Source organism: Pongo pygmaeus, chromosome 12, assembly GCF_028885625.2.
Source record: "Pongo pygmaeus isolate AG05252 chromosome 12, NHGRI_mPonPyg2-v2.0_pri, whole genome shotgun sequence".
Taxonomy (NCBI): Eukaryota; Metazoa; Chordata; class Mammalia; order Primates; family Hominidae; genus Pongo; species Pongo pygmaeus.
In genome coordinates, this window is record NC_072385.2 from 88060763 (window position 1) to 88077680 (window position 16918).

Genomic DNA, 16918 nt, shown 5'->3' on the forward strand with positions numbered 1-16918 from the left:
GGTGTCATGAAGAAGCAAAGAAGACAAAGGAGCACGGGTACCAAAGAGAAACTTTTTTTTCTACTTCAAGACATGGTGACTCTGCAGAAGCTCACAGTTGCTCATCAACTGGGGCAGAGAGTTGATGCTTAAATGCCCAAACATTTCACCTACATCTATCTTATTGAATCCTCACAGCAACTCGACAAGCTGCAAAAGATGACTGTTGTTAACCCTTTTTTAAAATTAGAAAACAGAAGTTTGAGGAGGTTAAGTGAATTTTCTCAAAGTCACAAAGCTACAAAGCAGAAGAACAAGACCTCCTGCTCCTGGGTGAATTCTGAATGTTTTAAAGGAAGAAAAGGATTTCTATGGTTGCAAAGAAGAAAAAGCAATTTCTGAGAAGTGATCCTCAATGAAGAGTAGGTGAACTACTTGCTACATATATTTTTGTTACTTAAATGTAAATTATGTAAAATGAAATCTGAGCTTAAAGATCAAGGCGCTTAACAAACAATTACAAGTAAATGCATAATTCCTCGCCGAGAGTACAGTAATCTTTTCAGAAGGCTGGCTATGCTTCAACTCTTGTTACTCCTTAGCAATTCCAACATCGTGGTCAAAAGCAAAGCTTTGCTCTCTAAAGGCAGCACCTTTGTGCACTGCCCAAATTTGGCCCAGACAACTGAACAATCAGTGTGCATTGCATTAGAGGTTGGGCATATAATAAGACTCACATGGTGGGAAAATGAAGTCAGATGCTTTGACCCAGAGAAATGGGATATACACCTGGACCGCAGAAAATGGGATGTTAAAAAAGCTTCAAGCCTCAGTTACCACACTAGGCCCACAAGCTAATGCAGAGGATGTTCAGGTCAAAATGCAACAGTGTCTCAGCTTTTCAAATACACAAGAGGGAGCAATGAGACAGATGCGCCCATTCACTGAGACCGAAGCCAGTCCAAGGGAAGGTAATCCATGTTCCCCTCACCTCCCACCCTAGGAGCTGTTTAAAAAGAACTAAGTGTGAAATTCTAGTTCTGCACACTTGGAATTCAGCAAACCCATCTCCTGTTGCTCATTCATTTCCAAGAGGGAGGGACATAAGGACTGGAAAAGGTTTTACTGGCAACCTTTCAGTTGGTTATTACTAATAAAATCCCCAAACAGAAGCACAATTTTACCTGCATCTAATAATAAACATTAATCACAGATAATTACCAATAATAAGTAGTTACCATTGACTGCAAACTTGCTATAAGGTAGCTATTATTCCCATTTTATGGATGAGAAGACTGGTACAGATAGGCCAAATGATTTGTCCAATATGCAGCCAAAACTGATAAAACTAGAATTCAAACCCAGGACTAACTCCAAAGCCCATTCTACTAGTTTTAGATCGGTGAACTTGGACAAACCACTATCCAATGACATGAAGGATGCTACAAAGTTATTCTCCATCCCTATCAGACCTATCAATAAACAAACAAAAGAAAATTAATTGGAAATGCAGCATGTGAGATTGTCAGCATAGATTTCCTGGATAATTAAAACTTCAATATATCACTAGTGATTTTGTTCAACACTTTGCTCCAAGCAAAGTTCCTAGAACATAGAAAGTACTCAATATATATTTGTTGAATGGCTGGCTGGCTAGATGAATGGATAGATTAATGAAAGAACATCCATTCTAGCTACTGTTCCCATTCTTTGGATAGTTTATTTTGTTGGTTTTTTTTTAATCAAGCAATTTTTTTGGATTGCATTCCTACTTTAATCTTAACTGGTCTCCTGACTGCCCTCATAACCCAAAATGCTAAAAACTGCCTGTCCAACATTTCCTTTTTTTTTTTTGAGACGGAGTCTCGCTCTGTCGCCCAGGCTTGAGCACGCAGTGGCGCAATCTCGGCTCACTGCAACCTCCGCCTCCCGGGTTCATGCCATTCTCCTGCCTCAGCCTCCCGAGTAGCTGAGACTACAGGTGCCCACCACCACGCCTGGCTAATTTTTTGTATTTTTAGTAGAGATGGGGTTTCACTGTGTTAGCCAGGATGGTCTCGATCTCCTGACCTCGTGATCCACCCACCTCGGCCTCCCAAAGTGCTGGGATTACAGGTGTGAGCTGTCCAACATTTTCTCTGTTCTTCTTCCAGTTTAGAGGGGCTCCCTTCCCTGTCTATTTAGATCCCATTTTCCTCAAGGCCTGGCTCAAAATATTACCAAGAAGCCTCTGCCAACTAGCAGAACCCACATTAACTCCCCTCTCCTTTGAATTCCCAGTTCTTCAAATTCAGTGTTTTATAAAAGGGTGTTAATCTTGATTTTCCGAAAGGCCCACTTGAGAATATCCATTTCTTTTTTCTAATTATAATGTTTTTCAAAATATGTCCACAAAACATGAGTTCTTAATGTTTCCCAAATAAGAGCATTCTATAATGAAATATTTTGGGGACATATCTGGTTAAACAGAGGTGTACAACTCGCTTTGCGATAGACCATCTTGAGTCTTTAGTACACTAATGTGTATTTGACTCTGTAACATTTCCCAACCTCTTTGATCACAGAGACCTGTAAATATCATAAGGCTCCCACTCCTTGAAAATCAATCTGGCAAATGCTGGTCAATTATATGCTCCATCTTTAATGGCTGATTGATGATTCTCTCAGCTACCTAAACTGGTTGAGATAATCATCAGTGCAGAAGGCAGGGAGATAGGTTCATACACCTTACATTCTAGGAATTCTGCTTGCTTGCTTCCTTGTTTGTTTGTTTTCAGAGTACTCTTTGAGTGCCTTAATGATACAGAGAGAGGGCTCCATTTAAGAATTAAATTTATTTTTTGTGGGCCTTGCACAAAAGTAGGTAAAGAAGCAAGCTATCAAAAATAGCTTTGTAATTTCGATCACAACAAAGAAGAAAGGCAAGGAGGGAAAAAAAAAGCAGGAGCTGGCCCTTTTGCAGGGGAGACAAGGCTAAACTTCATGGAGAATAATAAAGACAAACTATTATCAAGTGCGAAGGTTAACCATAGCCAAGGCCCAGAATGTAGGGTCCAGAGAGCTGAGTCAGGATAATTGTTAACAGGTGCCTTTACAGAGCATCTAGACTATCCTAACTCCTGATTTCACAGCTGGGGAATTAATAGGAGTCACCTGACTCCCCTATTCAATACATTTCATAGAGAGAGAAAAAAATATTAGCCAATCCAGTCTTGAAGAGGTGAGGTCTAGGTTTCCCCAGGCGCTGAAAGGATTGTGGTAAGCTGTGCTTCTCAGTTGTAATTTTACAGATCATATATTTATGTTATTCTTTGATTAATGTCGTGTCTCCTAGTAGAGTGTATGCTCTCTGAGAGCAACGACCAGCTCTTGACATAGTGGGCACAGCACCTGGCATATTCAATAAATATTTGCTCAGTGAATGAAAGGATGGCCAGAACAATGAATGAATACACTACTCTGTCCACTGCTTTGAATCTTTTGTGAATTCTTTCTTTTTCAGCACTGCACCAAATGATGAACTTCTAAGAGCACAAACTCAGTCAGTCTGATTAAAGAATACTGCGTATTTGAGCTTCTATAAAACAGATCCCAGAGAGCTAAAGGGGGGTAGACGGGGACACTTCCTGCTCACGAGATGCTTATATCTGCCTGGGGAAAGAAGACTGGCAACAAAAGATGCCATAGTCTGAAAAAATAAATCTATTCAAAAAGGATATAAGCAAAATCAAAGACTATTTTTCTCCTCAATAATTAGTTCTAGATTCACTCATCATGATTTTTTAAAACTCTTCTAGGCCGGGCACGGTGGCTTATGCCTGTAATTCCAGCACTTTGGGAGGCCAAGGCGGGTGGATCATGAGGTCAGGAGATTGAGACCATCCTAGCTAACATGGTGAAACCCCTTCCCTACTAAAAATACAAAAAAAAAAAAAAAAATTAGCTGGGCGTGGTGGCGGGCACCTGTAGTCCCAGCTACTCGGGAGGCTGAGGCAGGAGAATGGTGTGAACCTGGAAGGCGGAGCTTGCAGTGAGTAGAGATGGCACCATTGCACTCCAGCCTGGGCGACAGAGCGAGACTCTTTCTAAAAAACAAAAAACACGAAACAAACAAAAAAAAACTCTTCTTGAAGCCAGGCGCAGTGGCTCACTTCTCTTATATAATCCCAGCACCTTGGGAGGCTGAGGCAGGTGGATCACTTAAGGTCAGGAGTTTAAGACCACCCTGGCCAACATGGTGAAACCCTGTTTCTACTAAAAATACAGAAATTAGTCGGGTGTGGTGGCTAATGCTTGTAATACCAGCTGCTTGGGAGGCTGAGGCAGGAGAATCGCTTGAACCCGGGAGGCAGAGGTTGCAGTGATCTGAGATCGTGCCACTGTACTCCAGCCTGGGCAACAGAGCAAGACTCCAACTCAAATTTTAAAAAACTCTTCTTGAGCTTGATTACATTTTTAGTCTTATCTACCCCTTGGGGTCAGGAGCTCAGTGAGTCTACTCCTTGCTGGCAAATACAGGTGACTTTTCACTAGCGTAAAACTACCTCTTTGAGACTTCAAGGTGGGGTAGAGGTCAGGGATGAGGAGAGAGGAGATCCTCATTTCAGCATCTGGGTTTAATGATAGGCTTCTGTTTTTCCTCCTCTTCCCCAGCACAGTATTACAGATTTCAGTTATATTTCCTCTGGAGTTTCAATTTTGTTTAGATGTCAGTGAGTTATGATGAACTGTATGTTCCTGTCCTCCCGGTTCTCCCAGCACAATACAGACTTTTGGCCACTTCACATGGTTTCTGACAGAAAACTAAATTTCAAACAGGTGCAACCCTGCTGATTAGCATTATAATAGATTGTAATTACTTAACAAGCCCATATATACCCAGAGGAACTTGGAGAGAAATATAATGTTTTGCCAAGTGTAGCTTTTATTTATGTAAAATACTGCAGGCCTGCTCTGGAGTTCTTTTAGCCTAAGTGAAACCCCTGGAAGCTTTGTCTGAACATGCTTCAATAGCTCTATGAGTTCAGGCGCCGGAATTTGAAATTTCCTTTCTTGTTGCTGCCAACTACAAAGGGTTTTGTATCTAAAGCCCTGATGAGAATCTGAACTTCATTTAAACTCTGCAAATGGAGGACAAGTGGGCCTTTTTCTTCTTCCCTCACCATGGCACCTGGAATGGGCCCTGGGCACTCAGAGGGTAGAAAATTCCTACTTTTGGGAACTTCAGACTTGACGGAGATTCTTCAGCTTGATGCAAATCGCTACCTGGAAATAATATAGCATTCTCTCATAAGAACATCTTCAGGGATCTCACAGATTTTTATAAAATAAAATAACCTTTTCTCCTTCCTCCTCCTCCTCACTTCTTTCAACTGTACAGAAGCGTTGTTTAAGAAATTCATTCAACTGGTTTCTATCGAGATGCCATGCTCCTCAGAGGCAGGAACTACACATACACAACTTTTGTGTTACCAAACCCCATATCTACCAATAGTGCTAGACCATAGTAGGTACTATAGAAATACACACTTGTTTTGTGTACATTCATTCATTCAACAATGTGCCAAGAAATTCATTCATTCATTCAACAATTTATTCATTCATTCAACAAAGTGCCAGGCACTGTTTTGGGTGCCAAAATAAAGCGGTGAACAAAAAGCTCTACATTTAGAGAGCATCTGGTATTAGAGATAAACAACAAAGATAAATAAGAAAACTAAATAGTGTATAAGATAGAGATAAAAGAGTAAAAAAAAAAAGCAGGAAAGGAGCATATGAAGTATAAAAATAAGAGGGTGAACTTTTAGATAGGATTGCCAGAAAAGGCCTTACTGAGAACATAACATCTGAGTGAAGACTTGAGCCATGTGGATATCTGGGAAAAGAGCATTCTAAAAAGATGGGATGGCAAGGGTAAAGACTGAGGCGAGAGCATGGTAAGTGCATTTAAGGGGTGTAAAGTGGGTCAGGACAGCTAGAGAGGAATGAACAGGGAGAAGAGTAGCAGGTGATAGGGTCAGAGAGGTCACAGCAGAAGGCCTGACTTTGTTGGTCTTGTAAATTATGGTAAGGGATAATCTTACCAGAGAGATCTGTGAGCAGAGACAGGAGCTGAGAAGCCAGGATAGGTGGAACCAATTCAGAGGCTGTTGAAATAATCCAGGTGTGAGACAATAGTGACTTGGCCCCAAGTGAGGTCAGCAAAGGTATGGAAAGGATGTGATTTGGGATATATTTTGAAGGCAGAAACAGCAGATGTTGTTGATGGATAAGATATGGGGCACCTGAGAATGAGAGGCGTCAAGGATGGCCCCTCAAGGTTTTTGGCTGGGTAATTGGAAGGATGGAGTTGCCATTTCTTAAGCTGAGGAAGAAGGGCTTAGATTGGGGAGAGGGGAAAATAGGTATACAATATTAGGCATACGGAGTTTAAGATGCCCTTTACACAATGAAAGCTGATGACCTGAAGTCAATCCCATATATAAAGTCTAGAGTTCAGGGTCAGGCATGAGCTGGAATTAGGAATTTAGTGTCAACAGCACTGAAAATGTATTTAAATCCATGAAACTAGATGACATTGGCACAGTAAAACCAAAACACCAGCTCCCAAATATCCTCATTTCCAATTAACCATACTCTTCAATAAATAATTAACCTTTGTCTACAATGACCGCAGCTTCTAGACTTTCCAAAACAATCTCATTTCAAGTAATTCTATTATTTTCAAAAGGGCAATTTGTTAAGTATAACTAAATCAAATTTATTTTTAGAGTATGTAAGACTTTTCGTATAAATACATTCACAAATCAAGGAGAAAAATATCTTTCACTGGACCATATGTTCTGATTTAAGATTCTAAAACTATGAACACACACAGATGACTCTTCAAATATTAATAAAATTGCTGAAATGTATTATAGCCAGACCACTTGCTACAAGCTTTATAGTTCCTTATTTAATTCTCATAGCAACCCTGAAAGTCAAGACCTATGACATTTCCATTTTACGGATGAAGAAACGGGCTTAAAAAACCTAAGTCACATGCTCAAAGTCACACAACTAGTGAGTGGTGGAGATGCCTTCCAGCTAGAACTCACTGATTCCAGGGAGAGGGATCCATTGAGGAGCCAGGGAGTTCAGGGTCTCAAATATTCACTAAATCTGCTGCTGGTCAAAGACACTAAGAAGAAGAAACAGGACAAACAACCCTTGACTGTCCATGAAGTTGAAGGCTAACTCAGGTCCTTAACTCTAGGGACCCAATGCCAAGAGGTTGTCTGTGATAGCACTGGGCCAAGAATGAATCCTTCAGGTAGTTGTTAAACAACCAGCTATGGACCAACGAGAGCAATATTGGATTACATGGTATTATAGGAGTAGGGGAAAGGGAGATCCAGGGACCCTTGGCTGCTGGGGAAATAATTCAGGGTATAGGCGCACACGAAGGAGGTATGGACAATTGCCAGCCCTTCCCTACCTCCTTACCCCCTTAGTAGTCCCTTCCCACCCCACTGTGTTTAATTGACAATGGAGGTTTCAGAAATCCTTTTAAAAATTTTTTTCCTACAAATGTCCTGAAGACAGAGATGTGCTCTAGAGTAATATATATCAAAGTGCAGTCAGGCTGCCATTGTAGGAGATTCAGCAGGGGGCCTGTTTAACTCAGGCTCCATTCAGGGCATCAGAATCAGCACTGCTAGAGGCTGTGCTCTGGCATCTGTGTTGCATGAATCTCCCCCAAGTGATTCTGGTAGGCCAAGGGAGAACGGCCTCAGAGCCTAACCTCTCCAAATGGTGTACAGGCCTATCTCCCAGAGTCCAAACAGGGTATAAGCCTATCTCCCAGAGTCAGCAGGGGTGCCATCATTTTGAAAAGCTTTGCCGATGGGCTACTTGGGAAATACAAACCAGAAATGACACTTCTAGTGTCCCATTCTTTGCCAAATGAGATGGCCAGACTGAAGAGAGCTACTTTGGAGAATATGAAAACCTAGCTTTCTCGTGGCCTATATAATAATCAATTCAGTCAAAAACTCTCTCTAGGCCAGCCCCATGCTCATTTTGGGGGCTATAATAATAATAATTATAGTAGATATGCATTGAGCAGCTACTAGGGACCAGGCATTGGTATATGCATTGTACATGTATTAACTCATTTTAATCCCCACAATCAACCCATTTCATTATAGGGAGGTATATTTATTATCACCCACTTTGTACAGGGGAAGGAATGGAAATACGGAAGGTTGTAAAGGTCATGAAAGTGGGAGATGGTAGAAGTGGGATTCAAGTCCAAGCAGTGTGACTCCAGACTTCGCTGCTCCGGGGAATCACCTCTCAAATGATGGCTTTCTGTACCTCTGAATTCTGAGTGCCTGCCTCTTCTACAGAATACAGCAAGGGAGTGACACTCACCAAAGATGTCTTCAGAGGCAGGGCAGTAGAACAAAGAGGAAACTGAGCTCAGTATGTAGACTACTGAAGCAATGATAGAGAAAAATCCAAAATGTGAACGAGCCAGCCAGCTGTCACCTGCACGCAGCCCTTCAAGCCCTAATCCTTGCTCCGCCTGCCTCCCACCCCTGTGCTAAATGCAATGCCAATCCATCCAGCATTCATTCAGCCTCTGCTTCTAACATGAATCCCAATACTTCTAGTTCACACAATTATTATTCTAAATCTTTCTTTAAAAATTATAAAGTTATACAGTCACATTTCAGGACATATCTATGTAAAAATGCTTGATCCATTAATTATCTGGAGCCCTCTCTGGCCTGCAATTTCTATTCTAGCCCAATGTTTCTCAAAGCAAGCCTGGGTCTGGACTGAATCTCTGGGAGAGCTGGTTAAAAATGTAGATTCCCAGCTTATTCCAAATTGTAGCATCAAAAGCTCTCAAGGTTGGGCCAGAGGATCTGTATTTTTATCTGTATGGATCTATATAAATCTGTATAGATCTATATTTTTATATGTCCTCCCTTACTGATTCTTATGTACATGAAAGTCTGAGTAGTGTTATTAACTGGTTCTTGGAAAACCCAGCTATAGCAATAGTGTTATAATAGATTTTACTTCAAAGCATCAGCAAAATCTTTCCTTCTCTTTGTAATGAGCTTTCTCTAAAGCAACCTCCTTTGTCATCACAACTGAAACATCTCTCATTATCTGGAGAATAATTATCTCAGCTTGGCTTTTACACATTCTAGAATTCACCTCAGTTTTCTAAACTTTCTCCTACTCCAATGTTTCAGAAGTGTGGGCCCCACATCGCTAATGATGTTCAGAGGCACCTGGAATGAACTTCGTTTCCGTATTGTAGAGCCCTGTTTATTTTAATGTGAACAAAGAAAAGTTATAACTACATGCTCCAAACCTGTGATTTCATGAATAGTGGGGCTTAAGAAAAGACTAAGTGGAAAATAAAAGAATCAATTTTTTAAATATTAAGTAAATGAAAGCACAGGCAGTACTCAGAAAAAAGTCTTAAATTTGGGAAACCTTGTCCTGCCCACTCCTTTCTGACAGGTACACTAAGTTTCTGTCCTGCTCATCTGTTCTCCAACCCTGACCACAGGATTGTCTGCCTTTATTCCTGCGGTGGCCATGCCAGGAACACTGCTCCTTCTTGTAGATACCTCTTTAAATATAACCTACTGTTTCACACCCAGCTCATGCCTCCTTCCAAAAACCCTCCTGGATTCTTCCAGTTCTCCCTACCTTTTTTTTTTTTTTTTTTTTAAGAGACAGGGTATCACTCTGTCACCCAGGCTGGAATGCCGTGGCCTGATGGTCCGATCATAGCACACTGCAGCCTTGAACTCCTGGACTCAAGTAATCCTCCCACCTTGGCATCCTGAGTAGCTGGGACTACAGGCACACAGCACACCGCAGGTCCAGATTTGGCTAATTTTTAAGTTTTTTGTAGTTATGGAGTCTTACTATGTTGCCCAGGCTGATCTTGAACTCCTGGGCTCAAACAGTCCTCCCAGCTCAGCCTCCCAAGTAGTTGGGACTGACTGCAGGCGTGAGCCACAGTGCCTAGCCCACACTCCCTTTTTAAACTCTTAACATACTAATGGTAACACCTGTGTGGAACCTAATTGCTAGTTAAGTGTCTAAATCAGGGGTGTCCAACCTTTTGGCTTCCCTGGGCCACACTGGAAGAAGAATTGTCTTGGGCCACACATAAAATACACTAACACTAATGACAGCTGATAAGCTAAAAAAAAAAAAATGCAAAAAACCTTATAAGGTTTTAAGAAAGTGTACAAATTTGTGTTGGGATGCATTCAAAGCCATCCTGGGCCACATGTGGCCCACGGGCCATGGGTTAGACAAGCTTGATGTATATGTGGGTACTTGGTGTCAATTCCTTAGTGAAATGGAAGCCCCCTGAGAGTAACCCAGGGCCTCATTTTCCTCTGGATGGCCCACAGTGTGAAACTTCCCTGGTTAGACATGAGCACAAAACAGGAACTCCAGGAATACAAGTGAATTCAAAGTACAGCAGAATTCGGTGTTCTGCAGCAATGAGAGAAGCGGCTGCTTTATGCTATCCACGTCCCCTTACTTCAGGCCAGACCTCTTAGCCACACCTGAGAAGGGTGTGTCTCTTCATTCCTGCCAGGTAAGGAGTGCAGAGACCTGAGCCCAGGGAATTCTACCCAAAGCTATGAAACCATGGGTTTACCCTGAATGTTAAGACTGGGAAAGGTGAACTTAGCCCAATTGCAACTTGTCTCCATTTCCAAGGGCCAGTCACCCCTGCCAATGAGTCCCCACCTTCAGCCTGGAGGAACCAGAGTGGCTACAGCATCCTCTGGTGAAAACAGATGGGCATTCTGAACCTGCTCCACCACTTGACTCATCTTTGAGACTTTGGGCTTCTCTATCTCAAGTTTTTTAGTTTGTCCAATACCTGCCATACCTAATTCACACTTGTTATAAGGCAGAAGAGATGAAGTTATCAAGTACAATAAAAATGTCAGGAACACAGCACATGGATCTGCAGGGAGAATAGGCTGGGAGGCCAGATGGGCAGGCTCGGCTCCCCATTAGGCAAGCCATGGGCAACAGGCGGTGAGGGCCCTACTTCCAACCCACCTTTGCTTGTCATGTGACTCTTGGTCCCCAACTAGCTTCTCTGGAACTCAATGTCCTCATCTGTAAAACTTGCCTGTGCACTAGATGATCTGGCCTAGGGCCAAATCCAACATGAGTTTGAGAACCTTAGCGGATGATAACCAAACAAGTTCCCACTGCATGGTTCACTAGGAGGGATGAAAGTGGGGACAGTGTCCTGAAGCTCCCAGAGTTTGGGGTGTGCCCCAGCGAAGCATCACCAGAGATACAAAGGCACTCTCCCTCCAACCGACATCTGTTCTATGGATAAATGCAGACCTGCTGCTCCTCATCTCTGTTCTCTGCCCCACTGTCCAAGCCCCTCATCTGCATACACTGCAAAATGTCCCCATCTCCTAACTACCAGCGTCAAGTTTTTTCCATCCCCTTCCTGTCCAAAAACAACAACTCCAAAATCACAGGTTTTCAGTGTCAAGGTCTACCTCTGAAATTAGTTATCCCTTCCACTCCCCCTCTCATATGCACTGCCTCCATGAGGAAAGGGCCCAAAGGCCATGCATGGAAAAGAAATGGGGAATGAGTGGGAGCTCTGTTGTGGGGGCTGAGGGAAGCAGAGATGAGGGACATCTGTGAAGTAGAATAGAATAGCATGGAGTTCTCTGGGATTCCATAAAGGTTTGCCTGCTTTCCAAAGTGCAAACCACAAATCTAGAGTTCTACGCATGTGGCTTGTTGGAGCTTCCCTGTGAAACCGTAACCATGGTTTCAAGCAGACTACATCACAGCCATGAGCATAAAAACAACAGGCTCTTTCCTATTTTTCCCTAAAACTCCGTGTCCTTGAAAAAAATATGTAAGGTGATATGCCAAGGTGATCCATGTGCAACCTCTGACCTCTAGGACATTCATAAAGTTATCTGATTTTCAATAGAAAGCAATTGCTCTACACCACTTTTGAGGCTTAGATAGCTCTCTCACTTGTTGTGTAGACCAAAGAACCCTGAAAATATATACCTCCAGAGGAACGCTTGCACTTGCTCTTGGTGGAAACATGTAACAAACCTGAAAACACAAAAATCCACATCCTAAATTAACACCTTCCTTCCAAGAAGACCAAAAAAAAAAAAAAAAACCCAAAAACAAATACAAAAAGCAAAATGAAGGTTTGCTTCTCTCCGCTTGTCCAAGTGCCAAGGTTGGATGCATTTGGTTTATAGTAGATTGAGACAAGACCTCTTTCCAAATCCTTAATAGTTTAATAATGGAATCAATTAACAACTCAATCTCATACTTAGAAATCGTCTTTTATTGCACAGTATCTTGACAATCAAAACAGAGAAACAATATAACTTTAAATAAGATTCAAAGCAATGACTTCCAATTACCCACAAGCAGAACCGTTCTTAAAATGCAACATTCATTCTGCATGGATGGGCAATGAATTGGACAAAACAAGCTCGACTGATGTTTCTGGGACCGTAGAGGAGACATCCTGGAGGAGAACACATTTTTTCTACTTGTAAGTCAGAAGATGAGCTAACCACCATGCAAGAGAATAGAAACAAGCCAGCTTCCTCTCGGAGGGAAAAATAAAGCAACTCCTCGCTCGGCTAAGCAGGACAAAGCCAGGACGTGCAAGAAGCCTTCAGTCAAAGGCTCCACGTGCCTTTCCAAGGACGGAGGGACCCACCCACACACAATCACACACAGCCAGCCCACCACGCGCCTGCGGAAGAAAGCCGGGTCCTCGGCCAACCTTCAGCACCAGCGGCCCAGGCTCTCCCAGTTTGCAAACCTCCCGCAGCACCCACCATCTGGAGGGCACAGAGGGAGCAGAGGGCCACATCCTCTTTCCAAGTCTCATCTTCCTCGCCAATGCCTGTTTCTCCCCAACTATGAAGTGAAGTGTACCTCCCCAAGGAAACTGAGACTTACAGGCACACACACACATCCCAGTCGTCAATAAGTCCCGGAGCCCTACGATCAAGACCAGCAAGTCTTTCCCCGGGACCCCACAACCGGGTTCCCGGAACGACGGGGAGGAGCCGCACTCACCCAGTCCTCGAAGTGGCGGCTCCCGTTCTGCAGCAGCTCCTCAAACTGGATGGTGCAGTTGGCCACGAAGTCGTCGTAGCCTATGGGGGCATCGTGAAAGACAGCCAGCTCGATCTTGCGCCCGTTGCACACATCGGTGACGAACTCGTCGTGCCAGGCCGGGCTGTTGGTCTTCTGCTTGGTGGCCGTTTGGCCGATGCGCGAGTCGTCCACATTGAGGGCAATGTAGGGGTCGAGAAGGAAAGTCTGCGGCCGGGGTCCCACCGCATGGCGCAGCGACCAGGCTGTGGGCTTCAAGCTCACGGCCTCGCAGATTTTGATCTTAAGAAGGCCATTGAACACTACCATGGTCGGGGCGGGGAGTGGGGGCCGGGGTCACTCCGTCTGCCCCGAGGGCAGGAATGAAGAACCGACGGCCCGGCACTCCGAGCCACAGGGACTCTTGGGTCCCTTTTCGCCCCACCCCACACACTCCCTACACCTTGTGGCGTTGTGCCCTGGCGCGGGCGATTCTCAGCCAATGCATGTATTTCCTCGCCGGGTTCCTAACGGAAAACAGGGAGGGGGGAGAGCTGGGGGATGTCCGTGTTTGGAGCAAGTCTCTCCCCCCGACCACCAGCTGCACCTCCAGAAGAGAAGACGAGCTGTCGGCTCCGCTGCAAGCCGCGGGGGCTGCCTCGTCGCCTCGCTGGCTCTCCGGCTCCGGGCTGCGGGAAAGCGGGCGCCGCGCCCGGCGCTTACCTACCTTTCCGAAACATAATCCCGGGAAATTTCGACTCCCGGAGGGGGATGGGGCGGTGGGACGGGGCGGGGACGAGAACCGGGGGCGCAGATTTCAACCCGGATCCTCTTCGCACACTCAGCGCCTGCCTCTGACCGCGCGGGGCGGGGGGGGTGGACGGAGGGATGTTCAGTCTATCCGGAGGGATGCATGTCGAGAGGAAATGGTCCTCCTCGGAGCCAAATTTTTAAAAATCCACAAGCCCCACGGCCAGCCGGGGCCGCCGCCTCCTGGGCGAAGCAGCGCCGCGCCGGAGCCGGCGATCGGGAGACGCCAGGAGCCCGGAATCTCACATCCGCGCGGGCTCGGAGTCCGGGCGGCCGCCGATCCAGCTCGGGGGCGCAGGCCAGCACCGGGCGGTGCGCAGCGCGGCGGCGGGGCAGGGACTGCGACTCAGCGCGGCCCCACCTCCTGGGCGCCGGCGCCCGCCCGCCGCGCTCCCCGCGTCCCCGCTCTCGGCTGCCGCTTGCTCGCCGCCCGCCAGCCCGCGCTCCCCCGCGGTCTCCTCTCCCTCTGTCGGTGTGCGAACGAGTCTCCCTCCCTCTAATGCAGGAAATGCGCAAAAGACGTCAGTGTGTGTGAGAGTGTGTGTGTGTGAGTGTGTGTGTGTGCACGCGCGCGCGCGCACGGCAGTGTTTGGGGAAATAGAAAGTTTTGCCGGTTGGGGGAGCAATACGGAAAAAGTGAGCCGAGCAGAGAACGGTAGAGAGCGGTCGAGGCTGCCCGGGGTCGCAGCGGCGGGCGGGGCAGCCGGGGGGCGGGGACCCCGCGCGGGACCCCGGGGAGGGGCGGCGCGGGGCTGGATGCGCGTGCCGTGGGCCATGGATGGCCATGGATGGGCCCCGCCGGGCAGCGTATCTCTCGGGGACCCTGCGGCCAACACTGTCTTTTAAAGCCGGGGATGGGGGAAGTGGAGGAGGCCCTGTTGCCCCAGAGGCCTCGGGACCCTCCCCCTGCCCACCCCCACTCGGGCCGCGGCGGGCAGGAGCAGCCTGCGGAGTTCTGGCCCATCTGTCACTCTGTCCCGGGACGCTGTGATCCACAGCAGTGGGGGAGGGGGAAGGGGGAGGAACAAGCATGGCTCGGGGGAAGTTTTAAACTCTATTCTTCTGTCTTGCCTTTCTTTGGGGATATTCTCCCCTTTGGGATCTGTCCTGGACTTCGCAGGCTGCGAGAACTTGTTGACAAGTGAAAGCTCGGTAGAGCCCCGGCTTGGTTTGTGGTCTGGTTATTTTTTGCAAAGTGACTGTTCCTATTTGCGCTGGTCCTTATCGGTGCCCCTCTGGGGGACTTCGGCACTGATCAGCGCGCTGACAGCCGCCGTCCGGGCTGCGGGAAAATGGGGCGCGCCCTCCGGGGGGCGAGTGGCTGTATCCATGCTAATTTCCTCCGTAACCTTTAAACTCTCGCTGGAAGCCGCCGCCGCGGCTGGTCACGTGAGGCGAGCCCTGGGCTGCTGGGGAAAAATTTCCTCGCCTGGGAGCCGGGACGGGGCCGGCGGCCGGCGAGGGACTGCCCCGCGCCCGAGACTGGGAACCTGGGAGGGCAGGGCCGGAGCGCGGGGCCCCGGGGCGCGGCCCAGCTGGGACACCCGCGAAGACGGCGGCGAAGAGGTCGGCTTCGCAGCCGGGGACCTGGGGATTATGCAAGTGGGGAAAGAAAACCTCCGCCCTCGCCCGTCTGCCAAGTCAAGTCTGGGAATTTGTAGGTATTGTGGTAAGCTGAGTGTTCATCTGGCGGGTCTGGTTAGTGTAAACCAAAATTTAAAACGCGCCTCCCCATCACTTTTTCCTCAGTGGGTAAAGGTTATCATTGCCTGCGGCTTAAAAGCCTAAAAAGGCTTAAAGGCGAGGAAGGAGGCAGTCCCCTGGAAAAACAGGATATCAAGTGCAGCAAACAGGTCCCAAAAATGATCAGAAAAGTCCCAGGGCCATCTCCTAAGAACAGGCAAAGCCTTTGCCTGCAACCGCTCTGGAGCTTCCTAATACAGTAATTTCTCGCAGCCTGCCCTGTTGAACGGGGCAGCTGGGTAGAGATGGTGCTAAGATTCAGTCTTCCATATGATCTAGGTAGCTCCGATGTAAAGAGCCAGGATTTCAATGGTTGTCTTACCCTGTCACTCCCCCAGCTGGAGATACGATGTCTTAAAATATGTCCGTTTGACAAAGCACAAGCAGGGGTATCTCACTGCTGTTTAATTTTTATTTCTTTGATTATTACTTTTTTCCCTTTTGCTTCTTCCTTCCACTCTGCTATTCTCATGAAGCCTCTTTCCCCCTTTCCAGGGCATGTGATGGAAGGCAGTGGCAAATATGGCTTGATCTTCTGAAAATGCATTTGGGAAGCAGAGCCAGCACCAAAGTGAGATGAGTGAGATACTTTTCAGAGGCAAAATGTAAAGGGTACCAATAAACGTAATCAAGATAAAGATTTAATACAATTTTTTAAAAATAAAAATGTGAGAATCCAGAATGGACACAATATCCACATTTTAAATAATTTTAAATATTGCACTAAAATATTTATACTACTGAGTTTATTGGCATCTGTTAAATTTTGTACCTGAGCCGAGTGCGTCACTCATCTCACCCTAGTCCTGATCCTGTTGGGAAGTCTGGAAAGTCAAGGATTTCATGGAGTTAGGGATCCTTGACTAATTGGTGCTTCATACGTTCTCATTACTTGCTTTGGGTAAGTCTTGTACAGGCAGGAGCCACCATGCCCAGCCCCCAAATATATTAAATAGGGTCTGTTACCATCTCAGTGACTATCTTAAAACAACCTACAAACTTCCAGCACCATTTCCTAGCATCCTGGCTCAGCAGACTGTTACTCCATGTAAATCACCAGACTGCAATTCTCAAGGGCGACCAATGCTTGTCTCCTTTCCATTACAGCAACTCTTTTGGAGCAAGGGTAATAAAAGACTTTGTCAAGCAAAATACGTGTTTTGTATTGGATTAATATTTACATAAAAAGGGACAATGCTGGTAGGCTGCATGCAAACACTGCTAGTTTCCT

At 46.1% G+C, this 16918-nt stretch overlaps 1 protein-coding gene across 2 annotated transcripts in view; it reads right to left on the reverse strand.

The window, feature by feature from the left end:
• PRKCE (protein kinase C epsilon) overlaps nucleotides 1-14002 on the reverse strand; it is a 531726-nt gene extending 517724 nt beyond the window's left edge. The window contains exons 1-2 of one of the 2 annotated variants that reach the window (XM_054473224.2): nucleotides 13862-14002; nucleotides 13117-13661 (exon numbers count right to left, since the gene is read on the reverse strand). In XM_054473224.2, the coding sequence (XP_054329199.1) occupies nucleotides 13117-13464 (348 nt within the window). In that variant the 5' untranslated portion in view covers nucleotides 13465-13661; nucleotides 13862-14002. Of the gene's footprint in view, nucleotides 1-13116; nucleotides 13662-13861 lie in introns of those variants that run through there. The other variant, XM_054473226.2, reaches the window with a different exon arrangement.
• Nucleotides 14003-16918: the final 2916 nt, after the last annotated feature.